Source organism: Euleptes europaea, chromosome 3, assembly GCF_029931775.1.
Source record: "Euleptes europaea isolate rEulEur1 chromosome 3, rEulEur1.hap1, whole genome shotgun sequence".
Classification (NCBI taxonomy): domain Eukaryota; kingdom Metazoa; phylum Chordata; class Lepidosauria; order Squamata; family Sphaerodactylidae; genus Euleptes; species Euleptes europaea.
The window spans coordinates 25051624-25078428 of NC_079314.1; the positions used below are offsets into that span (position 1 = coordinate 25051624).

Genomic DNA, 26805 nt, shown 5'->3' on the forward strand with positions numbered 1-26805 from the left:
CTACACTGTGTCAAAATTCTGGTACATTGCCACAAGAGTGCGGAGAGCTCTGGTTAGCGTAACTAAATTGTAATCCTGGCTCTGTATTGATCAATCTTAACGTTGTTTATCTGCTGGTCAAATGACCGTAAATAAATAAACTATTCAGCTACCTGGATGCATGTGTATGGGGGGGGGGTGACAAAAATTATGGACCCGAATTTTGGGGACCTAAAAAGAATCCCGACCCGGTAACAACACTTCCAAAAACTCCAGATAACAAAAACAGTGCCCTACCCAAAATCTGAATCTGAAAGTATTACAAACACTTCTGCAGCACACATCCCTATGCCTGCCTGCTTCCTGCCCTCCTTCCAAATGTCCCTACGTACATGGATTGAAATAAAACAGGGTAGAGGAGGTGATGGTATGTTATCAGAAAATAACGCACAATGGCACAGCAATCCAAGAGGCCAGTGAGCAACCTTACACCACAAACCTTAAAAATGAAAAACAAGATCCACTGAAGAGAGTAGAAAAGAACAAGAGTCCAGTAGCACTTTAAAGACTAACAAACTTCTGGGCAGGGTAGGAGCTTTCATGAGCCACAGCTCACTTCTTGGGATACAGCTAGAATGTGAATCCATCTATCCTTAAGTAGAGACGAGTGAATTAGACACACAATGGCGATGTAAGTGTAAAAAGCAAGTAAATGATATTAGCAGGTGTGATTGGATTAGGTATGATACGCAGAGGGGTTGTAGGCATGGAGAAATTAGCATTGGTAGTGAGACAGGAATCCCAGCTCTCTATTCAATCCAGGAGAATGCCTTGTCTTGAACTTCGTTATCAGTTGTAATTCAGCAGTCTCTCTCTTTGAAATTCCTTTGTAACAGTATTGCTACTCTTAAATCGGCAACAGAATGTCCTGGAAGGTTAAAATGTTCCCCCACAGATTTCTGAATGTTGTGGTTTCTGATGTCAGTGAAGAGAGGAATATCTAACTCCAGCAGGTATGGGCTACTCTGCTATCGACACAATGACCCCTCTGCTGTGAGCCTCTTTAGAAGACCATTTTTGTACAAAGACCAGAATAAAAACATATAAATAACTAGAAACTCTTCTCCACAACAAGGATGGCCTTCTTAGACGACGTCCTGCATATGAGAGAGCATGAGGATGGTCATTACCTCTTTAGGCTGTGGCTGAAGCATTGTCTTTTTCAACCCTCTCCCTGCTTGGCACGACATGCTAAATTTCTCCCTGACACTCGAGTGCCTGTGAGGAATACATTTCTAAGGATCGTTCTAAGAGGAATACGTTTCTAAGGGTTGTTCCAGAAAAAGTTCCAGAATATGTTTCTAAGGGTCGGAGAAGGAGGAGAAGATCCAAAGGACACATGAAGGAAAAACCGTCTATTTCCCTCTCACAAAGGCCAGCTTTCCTCCCCCTTTGAGCAGCCATCCCTGGGTACCTGCCTTCTTCTATGATTCTTCCTGCCTCTCCAATGCTAAACTGTGGGACGACTGCACCACTGTTTAAAACACACACACTACAAAGAGCAACAGCTGGATTTGCTATTGAGAAGATAGCAATGAAGCCAGGATTGGTTCTATCACAAGGTGAGGCGAGACATGGGACTCAGGTGGGTTTGGGGAGGTGGACACTTCTGCCTTGCCCTCACCTACCCCTTTCTCACCCCTCCAAAAGCCAGAGCCGCCAACAGTCCTCCCATCCTCATTCCCCCAGGCATCTCAGGAGAATTCAGGAAGCCTTACTGGGCATGCGGAGCTCCTTGCTGTGTTTAAAGATGTCTGGGGAGCTAGGCAGGAAGGGAAATCAGTGACCCACAGAAACTTTCTATAACTCTTTCTTCCTTTCTTCCTTCCTTCCAACCCGCCCTCCCTGGCCAAAGCCAGACTCAGGGCGGGTAACCACATTAAAACCACAAATATAACAATAAAACATTTAAAACCATGAATATCATTCCTTAATTATTACAAAAAGATGGTCGCCATATAACAGGGCCCACTGCAGTAAGAAGTGCCGAAACAAGACAACCAAATCGGCTATCCCCCCAGCATGATGTGGTGGTTTGGAGTGGTGGACTCTGATCTGGAGAACCGGGTTTGATTCCCCACTCCTCCACATGAGCGGCGGAGGCTAATCTGGTGAACTGGATTTGTTTCCCCACTCCTCCACACGAAGCCAGCTGGGTGACCTTGGGCGAGTCACACTCTCTCAGCCCCTCCTACCTCACAGGGTGTCTGTTGTGGGGAGGGTAAGTCGGTTTGATTCTTCCTTAAGTGGTAGAGAAAGTCAGCATATAAAAACCAACTCTTCTTACATCATCAGTTGTACAGAAGTTGCCAAGCCTTTTGCTCATTATTAATTGTAGAAAAACTTTCACCTGCTTATAGCAAACGTTCTTTAAATAAATGGCACCTTTCCCTCTTTAAGCATCCTGTGTGTATATAAAGTGCCTTCAAGCCGCAGCTGACTTATGGCCACGTCAGCTGCCGCTGATCATCCAGTGATGCGCTCATTTCAAAAGCAAGCTCTTGTGATGTCGTACTTTGTTTTTTAAAAGCTGTTTTGTAAAAGGGGGGGGAACAAAACAGTGCTCCAGGTGGGGTGGTGCACCCGTCGCCTCCCCCCTTTACTCCCTGGCAACAGCCCTGTCCAAAGAGCCTGTTTCTTTTATGCATGAGGGATCATTCGTCCCAGGAAAAACAGCTTGCCTGGTCCCGTCCCCCCTCCACAGTGGAGCTTCTTGACTTAAAAAGCCACATTCAAAATTCATTTACATTGCATTAGGTTCCTGCCGCGTTGCAACGTGGCCTACATCCGTCCAACGTGGAGCATCACTTTTTTAAAAAATAAAAGGCGCTGGGGTTCCCCACCCACCTTCATTTTGTATCGTTTGTTTTCTAAGCTGTTAAATGTTGGGGTTTTTTGTGTGTAACGGTAGCACAGACTCCAAAATCTAATGGGAGCCCACACTAAAAAAGTGTTCCAGAAGGACATCAAGCGACACGTCTCATCTTTATTAATCTTTAAAAGGCAATGCCATTCCCAGCAGCCTCTGAAACTAATGAGTTTTCCAACACAAGCTATGCAAGAGGTCATACGAAAGATAGCCCGAGATGTAACGCAGAACTGCTTGAAACTAATGGCTAAGGAATCTTCTCTGACCCGCAGCCAAAGAGAAGAGGATGTGAGTAAAGCATCTCAGGCAGCATTTCAAATCTGCAAAATAATAATAATAAAATAACAACAACAAAAAAAGAAGAGGAAGAGTTGGGTTTTATATGCCGACTTTCTCTACCACTTAACGGAGATTCAATCCGGCTTCCAATCACCTTCCCTTCCCCACCTCAGACACCCTGCGAGGTAGGTGGGGCTGAGAGAGCTCTAAGAGAACTGTGACTAGTCCAAGATCACCCAGCTGGCTTCGTATGTAGGAGGGGGGAAACAAATCCAGTTCGCCAGATTAGCGTACACCACTCATGTGGAGGAGCGGGGAACCACACCCGGTTCTCCAGATCAGACTCCACCGCTCCAAACCACCGCTCTTAACCACTACACCACACTGGCTCCCCAGCGTGATGAGATACAACGCTGAAGCAGTTGCTTCAACATTTTATCTCATTGATCCTCAAAAACAAAACCTTCAATCTTTTCATTTCATAGAACAGAGGAAATAGTGAAAGTAACAGGTCGCAATTGGTCCAAGAAAGGTTATGTCAGAGGCAAACATTTAAATGCGTTAAGCCAGGCCAAACCTCAATGGCCTTTTCGATATATCTGAGCAGTTGTAAGAACTTCACCAGCAGAGCTTTAACCTAGCATCGCAACAAGCTTGATGGACAAAAGACAAAATAAAATGTTCTGTTAAGTAAGCCAGTCCAAGCATGGGGAGTCTTCTGAATTCACCAGGGAAGGGTGGTGTTGCTCCGGGGTGGAGAGAAATTCATCTCGGAAGCCTGCCTCTCAAAAGCTGCAGCAGCAACAAATGACCTCCGCACCAGGTGACTGGATATAGGCTTGTGAAGTTCCATTTTCACTGCAAACGTGTATTTATTTTATTTAACAATAAATAAATTGCAAAATGCATCCCCCCCCATTTTGGCTCAGCCAAACTGAAGTGTCATCTTTAAATCTCATTTTTATACTGTGACCCCCCACCCCAATTTTAATTATGTGGTGTAGTGTGTCTGGAACACTGAAGTTCCCTTTTTCAACTATTTTTAATTTTAAAATTACAACCCCCTCCCAATTTTAACCATGTATGTTTCTAATTTTGTTTTAAAGCCATAAAAGGCAGCAAGGAACTCCCTAAGTTAATTAAATGCTGCAAGGAAGAAATCCTCCTCTGGAAAGTCACAAACCTCCTGCCAATGAGCCCTAAAGCTCCCTTCGCTCACAGCTTGTCAAGTGTGTCGTCGTCCCCCCATATTTACACAGCAACCGCTCCTGCCTGGATTCCTGCCCTTGCTAAAGCAGCCCCGGATTTTACAGGCAGGAGCAAAAAGGATAGCCGCAGATGAATCTGCAACAGCGATCACACAGATCTCCTGGATTTGCATTGCATATTTTTAGCACACCTGCAGAACTTTCCTCTGGTGCAAGAACTAGAGATGCTTCACAAGAAAGGGAAATGACAGAGGTGAACAGTTGTCAGGGATTTCAAGCGGTAACCATGGACAAATTTATTCCAGGCCACTAAACAATGATCCAGAAACTGCAGCTGGCACAAAAATGCAGCAGCCTGTTTGTTTTCTAGGACAGGCTGGTGGGGTAGGGTTGCCAGCCGTCAGGTGGGGCCTGGAGATCTGCGGGAATTACAACTGATCTCCAGGCTACACAGATCAGCTGCCCTGGAGAAAATGGCTGCTTTGGAGGGTGGACTCTAATGGCCTTATGAGGAACGGTTAAAATGCTTAGGGGTGTTTAGCTTGGAAAGAAGGCGGTTAAAGGGAGACATGATAGAGGTCTATAAAATTATGCATGGTATGGAGAGAGCGGACAGGGAGAAGCTTTTCTTCCTCTCTCATAATACCAGAACGTGGGGTCATCTGCTAAAGCTTGGGGCTGCGAGATTCGAAACAGATAAAAGGAAGTGTTTCTTCACCCAAAGCATAATTAAATTGTTGAACTCCCGGCCCCAGGATGTGGTGATGGCTGCCAACTCGGAAGGCTTTAAGAGGGGAGTGGACATGTTCATGGAGGAGAGGGCTATTCATGGCTATTAGTCAAAATGGATACTTGTCACGATGCAGACCAACTCTCGCCAGGATCAGAGGAGCATGCCTATTATATGAGGTGCTGTGGAACACAGGCAGGACAATGCTGCTGCAGTCGTCTTGTTTGTGGGCTTCCTAGAGGCACCTGGTTGGCCACTGTGTGAACAGACTGCTGGACTTGATGGACCTTGGTCTGATCCAGCGTGGCCTTTCTTAGGTTCTTAAGCATTATACCCTGGCTGAGGTCCCTCCCATGCCCAAACCCCACCCTCCCCAGGCTCCAGCCCCAAAATCTCCAGGAATTTCCCAGCCTGGAGTTGGCAACCTTATGGGGGGGCAATGTTACTTCTATTCTGAAGTCCCTTCACTGGTTGTCGATTAGTTCCGGGGTCCAATTCAAGGTGCTGGTACTTGCCTCTAATGCCCTTCGTGACTTGCCTCTAAAGTACCGCCTCTCCCGCCAAGTTTCCGTGTGGCAGCTTTGCTCTTGCCAGGAAGGACTAAAGCACACTGGGCAAAAGTATAGACTTGAGTCTTTCCACTAGCTGCCCCATCTCTCTGGAAGAACGTCCCAGAAGGGGTTATGTGGGCTCTTACCCTCCTAGCTTTGGGTCGAGGCTGCAAATTTGGAGGTGGCTGAGCCTGGGCAAAAGGGGAATGACTGCTGGTGGGTGAGCAGAAGGTATCTTTAGATTGGTTTTAATGCTGTTATAGCTGATTGTTTTATAAACTTTTACACTGCGGTTACCAGCCTTGGTAAAAGCCAAGCGCCAGCATGGTGTAGTGGTTAAGAGCGGTGGTTCGGAGTGGTGGATTCTGATCTGGAGAACCGGGTTTGATTCCCCACTCCTCCACATGAGCGGCGGAGGCTAATCTGGTGAACTGGGTTGTTTCCCCCACTCCTACACATGAAGCCAACTGGGTGACCTTGGGCTAGTCACACTCTCTCATTCCCACCTACCTCACAGGGTGTCTGTTGTGCGGAGGGGAAGGGAAGGTGATTATAAGCCAGTTTGATTCTTCCTTAAGTGGCAGAGAAAGTCAGCATATAAAAACCAACTTTTTTTCTTCTTCTTGGATCTCAAGATGCTCAGGAGAAAACGTGGGCTTATTTCATACATAAAACCAGCAAACAGGCTAGGTGACTCTGTCGAGCTCTAAGTGGTGGTGTAGTGGTTAAGAGCGATGGTTTGGAGCGATGGACTCTGATCTGGAGAACTGGGTTCGATTCCCCGCTCATGAGTGGAGGAGGCTAATCTGGTGAACTGGATTTATTTCCCCAATCCTCCACATGAAGCCAGCTGGGTGACCTTGAGCTAGTCATATTTCTCTTAGAGCTCTCTCAGCCCCACCTACCTGACAGGGTGTCTGTTGTGGGGAAGGGAAGGTGATTGTAAGCCAGTTTGAGTCTTCCTTAAGTGGCAGAGAAAGTCAGCATATAAAAACCAACTTTTTTCTTCTTCTTGGATCTCAAGATGCTCAGGAGAAAACGTGGGCTTATAAATATTTTAATTACATACATAAAACCAGCACACAGGCTGCTCCTGTGTGTGTTTGTTATTTATTACGAGACCTTGTGTGTGCCACTTCCAAATAAATGACTCACAGCAGCCAGTGGAGACTTTATGGATTATCAATCACACATCACCTTTCAAGAATGTCAAGTTGTATATTTTCAGTTATGCAAATGGGCATTCTCGGACTGGCTCTTTTGCTGATTTCTTGCGCTGCATTTTGATGTATTCCGGCTCTTTCACTGTAAAAGGTTGCCGACCCCTGCCTTAGAGGTTTCCAGCTGAACAACCTTGCGTAAAGCTCAAGAGAGAGCAGGGAGGTTGGGTCAGGAACATGTTCTAGAATACTGTGCGGAGGGTGCAATAAAATTAATGGAAGCTCTTAAGAAAAATGAAAACTTCACACCAGTATTGGTGGAAGTGCCTAAGGTTAATTACTTGGCCATGGCTTTGGTTTAGAGTGCAAAGTCTGGCCAGCAGATGTCCTCAGCCTCCCCAAGATGCATCATTTTGACTTGACTGAATGGGAGGAGGAGGATGTTTCTTTAAAAAACAAAACAAAAAAACACCCCAGATCATTGGGAAGGGAAGGTTTTGTGGGCCCTTAACAGTCCCGGCTTTCCGAAGAGCCTTTATGCTTGCTAGTCTGAATGCCGTGCCTTCAGCAGTGCTAAATGGAAGCTATGGCAATTTACCCTACTCAGAAAGACTTTGCTCATGTAACGTGAAGAAAATTGATATGCTTTCTCACATGATGCTGGAGCATCCCATTTCAAACTCCGTGACCAATGGATTACTCCTATTTTAACTAAACCACCCCCCACCGTAATAGGTGATAAAACAGTCCCCTTTTTGCTGGTGGAAAGAGATCCAAGTATAACACTTGCAGTGGCCAAGTATATTTTCCTTAAAGAAACAGAAAAAAGCTCCCTGTTAACTGCTCAAGACCAGCGCGTCATGGGAGCTGGGAAGGAAGGTTTCGTGGGCCCTCTGACGAAACCAGATCCATGGAACGGAGCAGCCTTCTCAAATTGATGTCTTTCGAAGGGGAATGTGTTAGCCAGACGCTGTCCCCTCAGCCAGCTCCTACTGAGGGAAAAACAAGGTAAGAGATCCACAACCGGGAACTCTCTTGTTTTGTTTTAAAAGATAAAAGTGGTCACAGGAGCCTGATTCTGATCAGGACCACCACATAAGCCACATCAAGACCGACAAGTAAAAGGGCTGAGCTCTCAGTCTAGATCAGGGGTCGACAAACTCATTAGTCAAAAGAGCCAAATATCAACAGTACAACGATTGAGATTTCTTTTGAGAGCCAAATTTCTTAAACTTAAACTATATAGGTAGGTACACTCTTCATTAACTTAATAAGTTTTAAGTCTTAATTAAACTATAGGTACACTGAATAAAACTTGATATCATACTTAATAGTGATCTTATTTATTGATAAAAATTAAATTGTAAGTCCCTGCCATTTCCCCCTCCCCATCCGGAGTCCTCGTCTGGAGGCCTGGTCTACCGCCATAAAAGCCTATTGGTAGACCTGGTCTCTGAAGGGGGACTTTTCCCCCTCCTTGGAGTCCAGGTCTACCGACAAGAAAGCCAGTGGGTAGACATGGCCTCTGAGGAGGGAAAAGAGTAAGTAAGGTATACATAAAATTAAATCATGACAATGACTGACAAACACTGTACATTTTCCCCATCTGCATTCTCAAAACTCTGCAGGGGGGCTTATTGTTGAGTTGTGCATCTGAGTGGCAAATCCAAGGCAAAACCTCCATTCATAAATGGCCAATAACCCCCCATGCAGAGTTTTGAGAACGTTGAACACATGAAGCTGCCTTATACTGAATCAAACCCTTGGTCCATCAAAGTCAGTATTGTCTACTCAGACTGGCAGCGGCTCTCCAGGGTCTCAAACAGAGGTCTTTCACATCACCTACTTGCCTAGTCCCTTTAAGTGGAGGTGCCAGGGGGGACTAAACCTGGGACCTTCTGCATGCCAAGCAGATGCTCTACAAACTGAGCCACAGCCTTTCCCCTTGAGCCGGCTACCTGAAACCGACTTTCGCTGGGATCGAACTCAGGTCGTGAGTGGAGCTTTTGACTGCAGTACTGCAACTTACCACTCTGCGTCACGGGGCTCCTGGCAAATGGGTAGATCAGGCCTAACACAAGGAACAGTGTACTTCAAATGCTTCAGAAATCAACACACTTCTCATTTATTAATAAGATTATAATCCTTCTAGAGAGATTCATCTGTTCATCCCAAATTCACTTTGCATCCTTAAAAACTACCAGGGTGACGCACCTGTATATTGAGATGTTCTCGATGGGCTCATTCGTTATGCTGTCACTGAGGATTATCCCTCTGGGAGACACTTTCAAGGTGATCTTCTGGAGTTTCTTACCACTGGCTTTTGCCTTAGGAAAGAGAAAAGGTAAACACGTCCAGGTGTTTAGTAAGACAGCCTGAGAAAGGCAGATTTCAGCTCAGAAAGCTACTGCCCGCTAGGCCCATGTTAGCTGAGTACATAACACAATTTACTGTACAGTATGAGAGGGTAATCATGCTCAGTGTTCACCTAACAGCGGGCCTGTGGGCGGAGCAATGGTGCTGGTTGTTGCTCACATGTGCATCAATTGTTGCCCACAACTGTATTTACTCTTGGATCTTTCTTTCTTGGCTGCTTTTGCCTGCTAAGCATAGCAGTTTGTCTACCTTGGCCTTTACAATGAAGTACATTGGTTGCCAGACGTGCAAATAGGGTTGAGATGAAGAGGGGGACTGGTTTAGTGATGGCTGAGGGCAGTCACTAAGGTTTTGTGTGCTTTTTGGGTTGGGAGCCACCTTGTGGACCCAAACTGGGTAGAAAGGGTCGATTGAAGAAGAGTTGGTTTTTATATGCCGACTTTCTCTACCACTTAAGGAAGAATCAAACTGGCTTATAATCACCTTCCCTTCCCTACAACAGACACCCTGTGAGGTAGGTGGGAATGAGAGAGTGTGACTAGCCCAAGTCACCCAGCTGGCTTTATGTGGAGAAGTGGGGAAACAAATCCAGTTCGCCAGATGAGCCTCCGCTGCTCATCTGGAGGAGTGGGGAATCAAACCCGGTTCTCCAGATCAGACTCCACCGCTGCAAACCACCGCTCTTAACCACTACACCATGCTGCATTAAAACTTTAAAAAAAAAAAACACTAGCAGAGGTTAACAATGATGTCTCCATATTCCTAGGGAGAAGGGGCATTTTCGAGGGCTCTCCTCTGGTGAAAGGTCAAGTCTCTCAAACAATATTGTGCTCCCTTCTGACAGGACCCTTCCTGACCATACTAGCAGAGCAGATGGAGAGAAGGTAAGCTGACATATTTGCTGATGAGAACCATTGTTACAGAATAGTCTTCTTCACTGGCCTTGGCCTGCAAGTGGTATCCTCTAGTTTAGAATCCAGGGCCTCTGGCTTTTCAAAAGCAGGGGGACTTCACTTCATAGCCACTTACAGAACTTTGGAAAGTCATAGCACCTAATTTAAACACAGGCTCAGGTAGCATTCAAACTCTTGGATAATTTGCATGTCCCCAACATGTGTTAATTCTGCAAATTTTCACACACACCCGAAGAAACAAGTTCCTAGCCCTCATCATGAAATCTGGACAATGAAGAAAGCTGATAGGAAGAAAGTAGATTCCTTTGAAATGTGGTATTGGAGGAGAGTGTTACGGATACCGTGGACAGCCAAAAACACAAATCAGCGGGTTGTAAACCAAATCAAGCCCGAACTGACCCTAGAAGCTAAAATGACTAAACTGAGGCTGTCGTCTTCTCATAATGTGACCAAAGTACAAGAGTTGCTGGAAAAGACAATTGTGCTAGGAAAAGTGGAAGGCAGCAGGAAAAGAGGAAGGCCCAGCAAGAGATGGATTGACTCTATGAAGGAAGACACAGCCCTCAGTTTGTAAGATCTGAGCAAGGCTGTTAAGGACAGGGCATTTTGGAGGACATTGATTCATAGGGTCACCATGAGTCAGAAGCAACTTGACGGCAGTTAACACACACACAGTCCTCATCATGATCACAGGCTAAGTTTGCCTGATAGTAAAACAACTAAAGGATTTGAAATTGGAGGCAAATAAAACATTCAGATTCATTACAGGGCAGAGTACTTATTTGACCCCGCGAAGTGAATGAAAAACAAACAGAAAATGTTATCGAACTAACATTTTTAAAGCTCCCCACCCAACCACGGATGGGGAGCTTGATGAAGACTGGGGACATACCTTTTTGCTGTCTGCACCCTGGCTCCCTTGCCATGCGAGACTGATTGAAATGTAACCTTACAGATTTTTAGGGGACATAAATGTTCTTCCATTCGAGCAAGTGTTTAGCAACCTGTTAATACCATGATCATTTTATGTTCCCTAATTTCCTATGATGGCAGATGCAGCATGTATTTTATGCAGTGCGTTCCATTTTATGAACTGATTTCTTAATGGGACTTTTATGTTACCGAAGTGAATGTTTTTTTTAGTGCTCTTGTCATGACTTACAGAGCATAGCTGGATGGCAATTAAGCGGTCAAAAGGGAGAAAATGGGCTATAAATACGATATTGGCAGTGAGCTTTCAAATTACACAGGGCTCTTCCTCGGGATTAAGTATGCAAAGCAAAAAGCCTAATAATAACGTCACTGCATGCCCACTTGATGCTAATCCGGTTGAGTGTTCTATAAAACAAAGGATGGCTAAGGTTTAAAACAGAAAATAAGTTAATTGGATCACCAAGACTTTAACCTCGGCACTGGGCTAAGAACATTAGAAAAGCCATGCTTGATCAAACCAAGGCCCATGAAGTCCAGCAGTCTGTTCACACAGTGGCCGACCGGGTGCCTCTAAGAAGCCCACAAACAAGACTACTGCAGCAGCATAATACAAGGCTATACCCGGCTCTTGAGAAACAGGGTGGCCCCAAAACCCCAATAAAATGTAAAAATAGAGCTGCAACACAAATTTGTGATGGGTGAATGCATTTGGCAGAGGTGTTCTTCTTTGGGAAGACCACAATGTCTCCCCTATCTTCCTCCAAAGCCTGCTCTTGTTCTGCACTATTCACTAGCATTCACCACGTCAATTGGCTGTTTCATGAGAGCTCTCCTCTTTTTTCCATTTTTTCTTCCACGTCATCCTTCTTTTCCTGTCCTACTAATGTGGTCTGAAGCTAACGCAGAATAAATCTCACTGGTCACATGGTAATTTCATAGCTTCTAGGAAGAGGAAACAGGTTTTCCCCCCTCCTTTAAAAATGGTACCAGTGCTGCAGCCAAATTGTGGTTGTGAAGAGATCCCCCCTGCCCCCACTGCAGGGGATGTCACTGCCAAGGCAAAATGGTTCAGCTCAGCCCTATTGTGGGTGATGAGATGTTGTGTGTGTGTTAAAGTCACTTCCAACTCAGGGCGACCCTATGAATCAATGTCCTCCAAAATGTCCTGTCTTTGACAGCCTTGCTCAGGTCTTGCAAATTGATGGTCGTGGCTTCCTTTACAGAGTCAATCCATCTCTTGTTGGGTCTTCCTTTTTTCGTGCTGCCTTCAACTTTTCCTAACATGATTGTGTTTTCCAGTGACTCTTGTCTTCTCATAATGTTACCAAAGTATGACAGCCTCAGTTTAGAGAGGTTAGTCAATGATTATTAAAGATGACTAACCCTTCCAATAGCAAATGAATGCCTTCATGTATTAAAGTGAATATTATCTTTAAAACACTCACCCACCTGTACTAAAGATTTGGTTAGAAGCACGTTTATTTAAAGCTTAAAATCAATTAAAAAGGCAGATGAAGCATCTACTAAAAGTTCTTCAATTAGCAGAGCATTTAGTCTTAATTCAAATGAATATCTGTCAAGTGTAATTACCATATTCATTCAAAAGGAAGATGACCCTGCATGTAAGACAACCTCCTTAAAAATGTCATACACACAAAAAAATGTATTACAGGATACCACTGTAACTTGTGCGTGAATGTAAAATGACCCCTTCTGTGAAAAAACCTAGCCTTGCATTTGAGTAAATACTGTATGTCACATTAATACTGAATTCATTTCCCAGACAGCCATTCCCAGAGGACTCAGTGGGACCAGCCTCCATGAAAATATTTCAGAGGGTGACCTTGGGCCAACCAAGATCTTTTTGCATGATCTACTACCAAATGGAGTTGTTGTGAGGATAAAGTAGAGGAAGGGAGAACCACATATGCTACCCTTAGCTGCTTATAAAAACAGGGGGATACAAATGTGATCGGTTTGGGCTGTGAGAACACTGCAGTAGAAAGGAGTTCCCCTATGGCTCATAGTCAGGCAGAAAGATCTCTTGGGATATCCCCTCTGCATACACTGCATTATGAGAAGACAAGGGTCACTGGAAAAAAACAATCATGCTAGGGAAAGTTGAAGGCAGCAGGAAAAGAGGAAGACCCAGCAAGAGATGGATTGACTCTATAAAGGAAGCCACGGTCCTCAGTTTGTAAGACCTGAGCAAAGCTGTTAAAGACAGGACGTTTTGGAGGACATTGATTCACAGGGTTGCTGTGAGTCGGAAGCGACTTGACGGCACTTAACACACACACACTGCAAAAGTCAGCCATGCTGGCTGATTGTGACATGACACCAATTTAGAAACAGGATCTTCCCCCCTTCAACTATTAAAAAGTCTCCGTTTGAGACGAGACGAAGCACAATGAAAAGAGGAACTGCGAGCAGCTTGTGTTTCCTATTCCAACCACAATCTTCAAAACTACCTGAGACCAGGTGGGAGATTGGGCCACAGACATAGATCCCAAAGCACCACCCTGTATTTACTTGGCAGGGCTATGGAGGCTACGCGTGTCATTCTAACAGTGGACACGGATTTCAAGCCTTCCGTTCGCAGCCCTCTTTGCCCACCACTTTAAACCAGGGCTATTGCTACGTCACTTCTGGGGAAAACACAGAAGTGACGTAGGATAACTCTAGGAATTACCAGAAACTCTACAGTAGAAATATAGAGTTTTCAGCAATTCCTAGAGCAACATCATGTCTGGGTTTCCCCACAAAGTGTCAGCGATGTCAGTGATGTTGAACGCCCCATGTCCCCACCCACAACCCTCCCATCAGTTGCTAGGCTCAGCCTGTTAACCCTACCATATAACGGTAACGGGGAGGGGACAATGAAGGATATGTTTTTCCCCCCACAGGAAGCCAGGAACTACCATCAAAAAAAGACCACAGGGCTCACCGTTGCAACGATTCTTTTTACAGCAGCGGCAGATAAGTCTTCTCCTTTGGGTTGTTCGACAAGCGTCATGCCTAGGTACTTCAGGTTGAACAGCATGCCCTCCAGTAGGGTTTCCCTGGTGTCTGTCCAGTTTTCTGGAAGTTCTATCAAATTAAGAACGCTTGTTAAGAATTTCTGGGATGGCATGCAGGAAAAAAAGCAAACAGAAATCTTCCCAGGAGACATGACACCCCATACTTTTCAGCCAGTGCTATGCACACACCAGATGTGTAAGTCGGGGCGCTGCTCACCGAGCCCTTTGCCTCTTCCTCCGCCCTGTCAACGATGCCCTCCCCTACCGGAGCCAGCCTCAGAAAGGGCAGAGACCTTGGAGACACCTTTCTCCTGTCTCAGACTGCCCAGGACATCTGCCTCCTGGTCTCTCTCTGGGTCAGGTTTCAGTCCACTCTCCTCCCCAGCATGGCTCCTTCAGCTGTCTTTTATCCCTATCTCTCCCTTCAATCCCAGCCCCCACCCCTTTCTCCCAGGTGCTTCCCTTTCCCCCTGTGCATGTGTTAACCCATGGTTGTCGGAGCCTGGGTCTGGCTCTCCCTGTCCTCCCAAGGCTCCTTGTGAGCCATCTTCCCCAGCTCTGCTGGATTTCTTTCGCACCTTCCACCTTGCCTCCCAGGTGTAGGCATTCAGCAGCTTCTCCTCCCTACTTGGCAGCCAGTGCTTTTGAAGGGTAAACAGGTGCTATGATGCAATGCATGATCTCTGCCTCAAAAAGAGAGATGACCATGAAGCAAACAGCTGCGTACCGTGAAAAAAAGTGCAATTTTGTGAACAGTCAGAGACCTCTGTAAGAAATGGCTGATATTTGCTTCCTTTCTATGCTCCAAATCATATCCTCGGAACAAAACTGGCTGAGCTTTATTTAAAAACATCTCCAAGTCTGTCAGCACAGTTTGATCTTCCTTCAAGGAGGATCCAGATGTCACGCAGGTTAACACTGCTGGACCACAGAAAGCCCTTTTCTCCAGATAGTCTGTATTGCTGGATGAGCCTATCAGTCTAAGAATAAATGGCAGGCAGATTGCCCAAGGACTTTTTCTTTTTCTTGGGGGGGATGGTAATAGATGCACAGCTGGGCCAAGAAACGGGAACACTTTAGTTGTGGATTCACCCCTTGTGAACTTACAGTTGTTTTATTCATATGAATAAATACGAGGCATACAAGCCACTGGGAAGGTTTCAGTTTTGGGGTGGTTTTTTTTAAAGGCATCTGCTTAAAGAGCACCAATGGATCTTCCTGCTGCCTTGGAACCCCCAAGGAGGGGAGGGGCTGTGGCTCAGTGGTAGAGCATCTGCTTGGCATGCAAGAGGTCCAAGGTTCAATCCCAAGCATCTCCAGTCAAAGGGACTAGGCAGGTAGGTGATGTGAAAGACCCCTGCCTGAGACCCTGGAGAGCGGCTGCCAGTCTGAGTAGACATACTAACTTTGATGGACCGAGGGTCTGACTCAGTATATGGCAGCTTCATGTGTTCAACCCACATGTCGGACCCGCATGCCTCTCAATTTGCTACCCTGGAAGAATCAACTTAAAGCAGGGTTGCCCAACGTGGTGCCTGCGGGTGCTGTGGTGTGCCTGCCAGTACATCCCTTGGCACCTGCTGAACTTTTCAGAAAGTGGGTGAGGCCACTGTAAAGCAGGGCTTATCATTTCATTAACCTTTATTGGCATACCAACCCCATTCACCAGAGTCAAGTGCTCCAAACCACCGCTCTTAACCACTATACCATGCTAGCTACTCCAAACACAACGACATGAGCCAGAAATGAAGTACTAGATATGCTTTTCAGGCTTCCCCTCTCTCCCCATCCCCTGCCACAATAAAAGAAAAAAGCTAAGATTATTGCTGGGTTGTCCTCTGCACCCTATGATGCCAAGATTCCTTTCATATAACATGAGCCCCATCTTAGGACATTAGAGGATAAAGGAGGAGAAGGAGAAAGAGAAGGAGAAGACAACGAAGAAGAGTTGGTTTTCATATGCCAACTTTCTCTCCCACTTAAGGAAGAATCAAACGGGCTTACAGTCACCTTCCCTTCCCCTCCCCACAACAGACACCCTGCGAGGTAGGTGAGGCTGAGAGCGCGTGACTAGCCCAAGGTCACCCAGCTAGCTTCGTGTGTAGGAGTGGGGGAACAAATCCAGTTCACCAGATTAGCCTCCGCCGCTCCTGTGGAGGAGTGGGGAATCTGCCGCTCATGTGGAGTGGGGAATATCTAGGCTTAGATCTGTTTCCCTCCATTAGCATTCCACAACCTTAAGGCCTAAATGGCATCCAGGGTTGCTGCTCACCTGGAATATTGCCCTCTTGGTCTACTGCCAGATTCGGAGGACGCATAGCTGGAAGGTTTCCAGCTGAGCTGTTCATGCTGCATGTGTTTACCGACGAAGCTGAGTGGTGAGAAGGCTGAATTTGTAAAATAGCTTATTCAAGGAGTCACTGCCTGCACAGACCCTCGATCCCCTCTTGTGCAATGCGGGATGATCACCTGCTGGTGATCCCTGGCCCTGAGAGCATGGGGCTATCCTAGATGAGAGCCAGGGCTTTTTCGGCCCTGGTTGCCGCCTGGTGGAATGCTCTGCCTGGTAACGTCAGGGCCCCGCGGGACCTAAGAGTCCCGCAGGGACTGTAAGGCAGAGCTTTTCCGCCAGGGCTACAGCTGCCGATAACCTCTTTATTGGCCCCCCCTCCCCTTGATCTGAATATGGGAATAATACAGATTGAAGGAGTGCCACCAGTACGATGCTTACAATATACGTGGGAATTAGTGTGCCATCATGTTGGGGGTCTTAGGAGTTTTATTGTTTGATTTTACTAATGATCTTATTATGTATTACTGAGTATTGTTCTAAGTTTTTAAATGATGTTACCCGCCCTGAGTCAGCTTGCTGGGGAGGGCTGTGATATATGGCTACCTACATAAAGCTTGCTGTGGAGGGCGGGCTACAAGTCTGAAAAATAATAAATAAATAAATAAATGTGTGGGGTCACCCTAGACAAAATGGCTAAGGTGCAGGACATCTGGTCCCACAGTATGCCCAGTCTCTGTACAGGTAAGAGAGCATGCCCTTCACACACATGCTCAGGGGTACTTTGAGGGTATTTCCTTCAAGGAAATAAAAGAAAGACCAGAGAGCAATCGCAGGCATTGTGCCTGGGATCAAAGGCACACAGCCCTAAGGAGCTGGAAGTTTTGTGTGCAAAAAGGTGTGTTCCATTGTAATCAATGTTCAACTTGATTCTCTACACATGGACCCTTACTAATCTAGGTATGGGCTTAAATACCCTCCCTCTCGTTATGTCCTTGGATAAGGGTTCAAACAAGCCATAGAAGGAACAGCCATCTGAGAAGCTTTTCACACTCCCGTAACCTGTTGCAAAACCTCTTGAAAAATATATGCTGACTGAGGAAACTCCTTGGGACATAGGAAGCCCCTTCTCAACAGGAAGTCTATACAATTGGGCTCTAAATAATTCTTCCCCTCTCCCCTACTGTAGCACAGCTATGATGGATCACAGTGACTGAAACTCCATTCTAAAGAAGGAAGGACACCGCGAGAGACAGACAAAAATAGATGCTGGTTCAGATTCTCTGGTTTGACACCAACCTGAAGCAAAGAGAGAAGATTTTGATGGGATTTTTATGCTCTTCCAAAGGCCTGGAGACACTGCACCCTTCTTCTGGCAATCTGAGTCAATAAGGAGAGCCAGCGTGGTGTAGTGGTTAAGAGCGGTGGTTTGCAGCGGTGGACTCTGATCTGGAGAACCGGGTTTGATTCCCCACTCCTCCACATGAGCGGAGGAGGCTAATCTGGTGAACTGGGTTAGTTTCCCCGCTCCTCCACATGAAGCCAGCTGGATGACCTTGGGCTAGTCACAGCTCTCTCAGCCTCACTTACCTCACAGGGTGTCAGTTGAGGGGAGGGGAGGGGAAGGTGATTGTAAGCCGGTTTGATTCTTCCTTAAGTTGGAAAGTTGGCATATGAAAACCAACTCTTCTTCAAGTAAAGAAAGAAGAGTTTGGTGGGATTTTTATTCTCTTCCAAAGGTCTAGAGACACTGCACTCCTAGAGAGAGGAGGAGGAGGAGAAGTTTCTGTAATGTTAAATTTCGTAATTAAAATAGGATTTTTAACTGAAGAATATGCTGTCCAATGGGGAGGGAGATAACATTGTTTTAAAAATTGATTCCAACAACTTTAGTACATCAAACTAAACAGATGAGTAACCAAAAATGCCCCAAGGCCCTTTTCAGAAACCATTTATTGTGATCCTGGCTGATTACTGCGAACGCTTGCCTTTTTATTAGTATACTGAAGGTAGCTTTAAAAAAATATATCAGTTCTTTAAACTGGGAAACCAATCCAAAATAGAAAAGCTTGAGGACCGGCTCTTCTTCCTGCTGCTGGAAACTGAGGAATCAAGTGGAACACATGATTTTTATCCCGCTTTTTCTCTACCTTTAGCAGTTTCAAAGGGGCTTACAATCGCCTTCCCTTCCTCTCCCCACAACACGCACCTTGTGAGGGGCCGCAGCTCAGTGGCAGAGCATCTGCTTGGCATGCAGAAGGTCCCAGGTTCAATCCCCGGCATCTCCAGTTCAAGGGACTAGGCAAGTAGGTGATGTGAAAGACCCCTGCCTGCGACCCTGGAGAGCCGCTGCCGGTCTGAATAGACAATACTGACTTTGATGGACCAAGGGTCTGATTCAGTACAAGGCAGCTTCATGTGTTTGTGTGTTCATGAACAATGTACAACAACTCTAGCAGAGAATGAAGGATTTCATAGCTACCCAGGAAAGGCCACTGACTAAGACTCTACAGCCCAGAATTCAGGCACGCAACAGCGAGAAACGCCCCTACCGCTGGATTCCAGATCAAGGTGTGGTTCTGAGGAAGAGATTATGCAGCAGCCAATTACTGTTTGCAACAGTCCCGGTGTTAAAATGAGCAAGGAAGCTCTCCCTCCCTAAACTCCACACATCCTGCATGGTAATCCTAGATGACTAAGAAGTCTGCCCAGGATGAAGAGCGCAAGGCAAACCAGAAGAACAATACACAAGATGACTAAGGAGAAAGGACTGTGTACACTGGCAGGAACGGGGCTGTTTTTACTCAGCACATAAAAAACAGGCACGTTTATTTCATCTGCATCAGTTCCTCTGGCTGCCAGACCAGAATTCCCTTGGATCCAATGTATTTTACCATGAACAAAACTGTGCCTTTGTAGCCTGCATTAAATATGGAAGGACTGAACCGGGTGGAAATCCACGACAAGCATGATGCCCTCCAAGTTAACCTGGGCTGCTTGTTTTCTACCTGACAGGGTTGTTCAGAGGATAAAATGGGGGGGGGGGGAGGTAAACCACTTATCTCCCCCCCATTCTTAGCAGGAAAGAAATTTCTAGTCCCTTGTGGTATTCTCATAACTACTAGTAATGCCTTTGTCCTATCAGCATGCATCAAAAAGGGTAAAGTCAGAAGGTCAGATCCAGCAATCCATCAGCAGAAGATGCTGGCAGATGAGGATTTCTGTTGCTCTCCCTCCTTCCCAGCACTCCTTTCTGACCCATGGAATGTCGAATCCCAGGGTTGTGGGAACCCACAGGGTCTCATGAGGGTCAGATAGCTACAGAAAACAGGGGCTAAGTTGCCCCCCCCCTTCCATCAGCACAGGTGTGCGTATGAAAGAGAAGCAGGCAATGTTACCCCCTTTCCCCATCTCACTACATTTCCCCCACACCGATCCACATGGTTGCTTGTCTATACAGTCCCCAAGACCCCCTGGAATGAACTTTCCAGAGGTCAAAAGGGACTGCAGCAAAAATCTGCACTGCCTGGGTTCGTGAATCATCAGATCCAAGCTAGTTATTCTGAAGGCCAGTTCTCACAACACATTTTTAAGATGTATATACCTAAGGTGTCCTAAAAATGTCACGTGTGGATGTCAGGCGCCTGAATTGTACAAATAAGCTAGCCAGGGAGACATATAGAATCATAGAGTTGGAAGGGACCACCAGAGTCATCTAGTCCAACCCCCTGCCAAATGCAGGAAATTCACAACTACCTCCCTCCCACACCCCCGAGACCCCTACTCCATGCCCAGAAGATGGCCAAGACACCCTCCCTCTCAAGATCTGTCTAAGGTCATAGAATCAGCATTGCTGACAGATGGCCATCTAGCCTCTGCTTAAAAACCTCCAGGGAAGGAGAGTTTACCACCTCCCAAGGAAGCCTGTCCCACTGAGGAACTGCTCTGTTAGAAAGTTCTTCCTAACACAAATAGCTACAACAGACAACAAGGAGCAAATAAATCCTCGCTGACCATTGCTGGAAAGAGACACTACTGAGTAGCCAGCCTTCCCACACTGTTTGCCACCCAGCAACTGGTATTCAGAGCTACACTGAACATGGAGGTTCAGCCCTGAACCTGGCAGGGGAACTAGAAGACATCAAGGATAGGGAATTGTACAGGGCAGGGAAAATGTAAACATAGACACGTTGCCCATACATGTTCTTCATAGGTTTGGACCTATGGCGCCACGGCCTTAAAGCATACAATGGCCATCTATTAAGAATGAGCATGAGTCTACCAGTCAGGTAAAGTTAAAGCACCGGGTCATTCCTGACCCATGGGGTGATGTCACATTCCCAACATTTACTAGGCAGACTATTTTTACACGGTGGTTTGCCAGTGCCTCCCCCAGTCGTCTACACTTTACCCCCAGCAAGCTGTGTCCTCATTTTACTGACCTCGGAAGGATGGGAGGCTGAGTCAACCTCGAGCCGGCTACCTGAAACCGACTTCCGTCGGGATCGAACTCAGGTCGTGAGCAAAGCTTGGACTGCAGTACTGCAGCTTACCACTCTGCGCCACCAGTCAGAGTAGGCCATAATACCTTTGACAGGCCAGTGGTCTGGCTCAGAAGCTAGCAGCTAGGAAGGAGCCGTGGTTCAGTGGCATAGCATCTGCTTTATATGCAAAAAAGTCCGGGGTTCAGTCCCCAGCATCTACCGTCCAAAGGATCAGGTTGTGGAAGGTGAGGAAGACCCCAGAGAGCAGCTGCCGGTGACTGTAGACAAGACTGACCTTCACAGGTAGGGTTGCCAGGTCCCTCTTCGCCACCGGCAGGAGGTTTTTGGGGTGGAGCCTGAGGAGGGCGGGGTTTGGGGAGGGACTTCAATGCCGCAGAGTCCAATGGCCAAAGGGGCCATTTTCTCCAGGTGAACTGACCTCAATGGGCTGGAGATGGGTTGTAATAGCAGGAGATCTCCAGTTAGTACCTGGAGGTTGGCAACCCTATGCATAGGCCGAGGGTCTGACTCGGTATAAGGCAGCTTCATGTGTTTAATGTTCCCAGGCATGCCTAACTCTACTACAAGAGAGTGCCCTGTTCAGGACAGAAAGCATTCCCTGGGTTGTTTTTAGCAAATCACGAAATCGCAGCGTAACCAAAATAAAGTTGCTAGCAGGGCCCAAAACGAAAGAAGGGATTAATGTACCCTGCCTTGGGCCTTTAGGATAAAAAGGAAGCTATCTAAAGCAATAAGGCGGCACACAATGTCATCTGCTATTTTCAGCATTGTTTAAACCAAGCAAAAGCTTTCCCCATACGGGCACGTGGGTAGTCCTGCTCCTAATATTTGGTCCTGACCTAGCAATGCGCTTTGCTCAGCTAGGTTACCAACTTTTTATTTTACGTAACGGGACGACGACAGCGGGAGGGGAGCAGTTGGGCGGGGGGGGGTGTTTTCATCGGGAGTCAAAGCTTCCTCGGTTTTTGTGGATGGCTCCCAGCGAGGGGGAAACAGAAGCATGCGGGAATGAGCTGTTTGTGCTCGTACGAAGAATAAAACGCTACCCAACCGCAGCAGGAAAGAAGACGCACCGGGTGACTCCAGTGAAAAATTCCTGGCTTTTGACCTTGGACAGAAGCCAAAACAATGGCCTTTAGTAGGCTGGAAAAATAACTCAAGCCGAGGGAAGCGGATTCTGTCCAAGGCTGCAAAATATTTAGAATTCCTGGGCGTCAGCAAGAAATATCTAGATACTTAGGTGACAAACCTCTGGCTTTGGACAGCTGCCACAAAGTGCCTGCCTCAGGGGAGTTCTTGCCGAGGTCGCAAACCTATATAGCCGTATCAGTCTTCACGCTGGGGGCTGAAACAATGCAAGCTTCCTCCCGAGAATAAAAGCCCTGCACAAACAAAAGTCGGACACCAACGAAAAAGACTAAAGGAGCACTCTTCCCTGAAAAGGTAGTTTTCTACGTGGAAGGAACTTTTGGTCATGTAAGCCCCATGGCGCAGAGTGGTAAGCTGCAGTACAGCAGTCAAAAGCTCTGCTCACGACCTGAGTTCGATCCTTATGGAAGTCGGTTTCAGGTAGCCGGCTCCAGGTTGACTCAGCCTTCCATCCTTCCGAGGTCGGTCAAATGAATCCCCAGCTTGCTGGGGGTAAAGGGAAGATGACTGGGGAAGGCAGTGGCAAACCACCCCATAAACATAGTCCAGCTAACATCGGGATGTGACGTCACCCCATGGGTAATTACCCAGTGCTTGCACAGGGGACTACCTTTACCTTTTAAGCCCTCACACGCAGACCAAAGTGGCAGGTCTCAGAGGCAGGTGGGAGGGTGGCGGTGGTGACAAAGAAAATTAGTCGAAATATATACTACTTTGGATGGCTCGTGGACAAGCCATGTGTGGCGTGGTGTGTCGTGTCGTGGTTAAGAGTGCAGGACTAGGGCCTGGGAGACCCAGCTTCAAATCCCAACTCTGGCATGGGAGATTCTGGGTCAGTCATACACACTCAGCCTAACCTACCTCACAGGGTTGCCGTGAAGATAAAACAGAGGAGAGGGGGACGATATAAGCTCCTTTGGGTCCCCACTGTGGAAAAAGATGGGGAAGCAAATAATAGAAAAAGCCAAAGAAGAGTAGGCTTTTATAGCCCATTTTTTCTCTACCTTTAAGGAGTCTCAAAGCGGCTTACAATTGCCTTCCCTTCCCCCTCCCTACAACAGACAACCTGTGAGGTAGGTGGGGCTGAGAGAGTTTTGAGAGAGCTGTGACTGGCCCAAGGTCACCCAGCAGGCTTCAGGTGGAAGCGCGAGGAATCAAACCCAGTTCTCCATATTAGAGTCCGCCACCCTTAACCACTACAGCTGTCTCTCATACATGATGGTCCCACAGTTAAGCAACTGGTGACTGTGACAGGCGTTTTCCCACATGTGCAGGCTTTTGTATTGCTAAATTTCCTTCCTTAGTCATTTCACACATTTTTCTTACATGGAGATGATGTCTGAACAAAGAAATTAGTGTCCACCAAGGACTGGTAAGAAATGCAGCATGGGTATTTCTGTACCCAAACGGCAATAGTCAAGAAACCTAACCCCCGCACATACACACACACAATTCACAATCAATGGATTACATTTTTCCAACATGAGGATCATGCCCATCAAGAGGCCTATAGATAACGCCCTGCTGCCAGTTGAAACACACCCCCACACAGGAAAAACCAGACTAAACCATTACTTGTGAATTGTGGTGTCCCTGTTAAAACACAGCACAAAGGGGAGGGGCCGTGGCTCAGTGGTAGGACATCTGCTTGGCGTGCAGAAGGTCCCAGGTTCAATCCCTGGCATCTCCAGTTAAAGGGACTAGGCAAGTAGGTGATGTGAAAGACCTCTGCCTGAGTCTGCTGGTCTGAGCAGACAATACTGACTTTGACGGACCGAGGGTCTGATTCAGTATAAGGCAGCTTCATGTGTTCATGTGTGTTCGTGTGATAACAGTCAGTCTGTGATAACAATGACTGCCATTTCACCACACTTTTTCCGAAGTATGGTCAAATTCTGTGGACCACCAAGTGGATTGACACGAGGAGCTGATAAGACAACCATTTTAATCACACCCTTTCATAACAACATAGGAAAGGCTGTGCTGGATCAGACCAAGGTCCATCAAGTCCTGAGTCTGCTCACACAGTGGCCAACCAGGTGCCTCTAGGAAGCCCACAACAAGACGACTGCAGCAGCACCGTCCAGCCGGTGTTCCAAAGCACCTATGCATCATGACTAGTAGCCATGAATACCCCTCTCCTCCATGAGAGAATACCCCTCCATCAGAGGTGCCCATTCTCCCTTCCACTTGATTGTCTGCAGTGTTACAGAGTTCATCATGGGGCAGGTTGGTCATGGGTAAGTAAACATTTAGTGGTCTCATTCTAAAAAGGATTACTCCTCCAGATCTTTGAAGGAGCTCTACTCTGCCCTCCTGATAGGCAATCTTTTGGACAGCTTTCACAAATAAAACATGCAGGCTGCTTCTAAGCTAAAGACACCGGTTTCATCTCTCTGCAGCGGACAACGGCCAAGCAAGAGGTCTAACGTTGAGCTGCCGTAACACCATGTTGCGAGGAGGATTCTGAACTTTTGTGAATAAAACAGCAGCTGACCTTCTGCACAGCACAAAACAGCCTTGCCATGTTCCGTCTGCACACCATAAACAGCCCTGCCATGCTTCCTCCAAGCTTCAAAAGCGCTTGACGGGCCCGGGAGGCCGCAGGGGCTACACAGAAACGAGTGCCAGAACTTGGAAGTCTGAAGCGTCTCCTTTTGATCTCGGCTTTTGATAATTACTGCAGGATCCCCAAAAGCCACTTAACCTTTGTGCCCTCTCCCACTCAACCCCTGAGTGCAAAAACATGAGTACAGAGGACCTGGACATCACAAGGGCGGTGCGGATGTTTGGTGACGAGCGTTTCCAAGTTCCCTCGACTGTGAGCCCAGCAAAGAACGCAGACCACAGAGAGCAAAGAGTCTTTTGAGCTAGCAAGCATGAATAAGGACTAAACACCCTTGGTTCCATCTGATGACAGCTGGCACAGACTGGGGGCGGGGGGAGGAGGTTCCAAGCCCACCACGAGCATCACCACTTTGGCAAGTCTCTCTTTCTCTTCCTTCTGGAAGAACAGAAACAAGAAATTACCTACTTCACTGTGAAGGCAAAAAATACGTCCCAGAGCATTATCGGTTCTCTAAGGGCAGAAGAAGCTGCCTCATACCGAGGAGGAGAAGGAGGAGGAGAAGAGTTGATTCTTATATGCCGACTTTCTCTACCACTTAAGGAAGAATCAAACCGGCTTAGAAACACCTTCCCTTCCCGTCCCCACAACAGACACCCTGTGAGGTAGGTGGGGCTGAGAGAGCTCTAAGAGAACTGTGACTAGCCCAAGGTCACCCAGCTGGCTTCAAGTGTAGGAGTGGGGGAACAAATCCAGTTCACCAGATTAGAGTCCACCGCTCATGTGGAGGAGTGGGGAATCAAACCCAGTTCTCTAGATCAGAGTCCACCGCTCCAAACCACCGCTCTTAACCACTACACCATGCTGGCTCTTACACTGCCTGCAGACTGATAGATTCTGACCTCAGCGGTTGCTGTTGTACGTGTTAACCCCATTAGACAAAACACAATCGGCCACTAACATTTATCACTGAAGTCAGCAAGTTGTCAGTGCACCAGTATTCATATTTACTGCTCTCCCATCCCTTCCTTTTATCAAAAGACGAATCAGAGGCAGGCAATCTTTCTTTGGCTTGACCGCTGGGGGTGAGGGGAGGAACAAATACCAGTGAAGATGTTTGTGTGGCGGCAAACAATAGCAGAGGGAAGAGATGGGAGTCTGATTGCTCCCAGCTTGCCTGGTCGAGATCAAGTGCCGGCAGGGCTGGCAGCGACTCAGGGGCTGCCTCACGCCCAGCTGGCAGCAGCAAATCTTGGGGGCCGAAGATGGGCATCCGCCATTCCTGTTGCCTTCTCCCAGGATGCTGGCCCTAGTGGTGCCCCCAGTAGTTCAAGGGCTCGGGTCAGTCGCTTAGATAGACATGTCACAGTAAAGTGGACAAAACAAGGGAGTAGTAGAATAATAGAGTTGGAAGGGGTCATCTAGTCCAACCCCCTGCACAATGCAGGAAATTCACAACTACCTCTCCCACACACACACCCAGTGACCCCCTGTTCCATGCCCAGAAGATGGCCAAGATGCCCTCCCTTTCCTAATCTGCCTAAGGTCATAGATCAAGGTTTCTCTATAAAAACAATCAAGTTATTTTTCATAGAATCATAGAGTTTGAAGGGACCACCAAGGTCATCTAGTCCAACCCCCTGCAAAATGCACAAAATTCACAACTACCTCCCCCCACACACACACCCCAGTGACCCCTACTCCATGCCCAGATAATGGCCATGATGCCCTCCCTCTCATGAGCTGTCTAAGGTCATAGAATCAGCATTGCTGACAAATGGCCATCTAGCCTCTGCTTACAAACCTCCAGGGAAGGAGAACTCACCACCTCCCGAGGAAGCCTGTTCCACTGAGAAACCGCTCTAACGGTTAGAAAATTCTTCCTAATGTCTAGATGGAAACACTTTTGATTTAATTTCCACCCGTTGGTTCTGGTCCAACCTAGTAACAGAGCAAAATCCAAAACAAGGAAGTCTTTGATCGTACTCCCTGTGTGGGCAGGGGCGGACATGCGTGAGCATTCAGTGTGTTCTTGCCAGCCACAAACAGAGATTTGTCCTAATATCTGAATACACCCAGTGACTTCTATCAAGTTCGCTAGGGGAGTGGGGAGATTAAATTTTGTCCTGGAGACCTCGTTCAAAACTGCTTCTATCTGCATAGCCCCAACCTGGGCTCTGTATCTTAGCCACACTATACTGCTAAACAGAATGCCT

The 26805-nt window shown here is 47.0% G+C and overlaps 1 protein-coding gene across 1 annotated transcript in view; it reads right to left on the bottom strand.

The window, feature by feature from the left end:
- Positions 1-26805, bottom strand: part of LDLRAP1 (low density lipoprotein receptor adaptor protein 1) — an 81280-nt gene that overhangs the window by 32115 nt on the left and 22360 nt on the right. The window contains exons 2-3 of the mRNA XM_056846939.1: positions 14007-14149; positions 9051-9163 (exon numbers count right to left, since the gene is read on the bottom strand). Coding sequence (XP_056702917.1) covers positions 9051-9163; positions 14007-14149 — 256 coding nt within the window. The remainder of the gene's footprint in view (positions 1-9050; positions 9164-14006; positions 14150-26805) is intronic.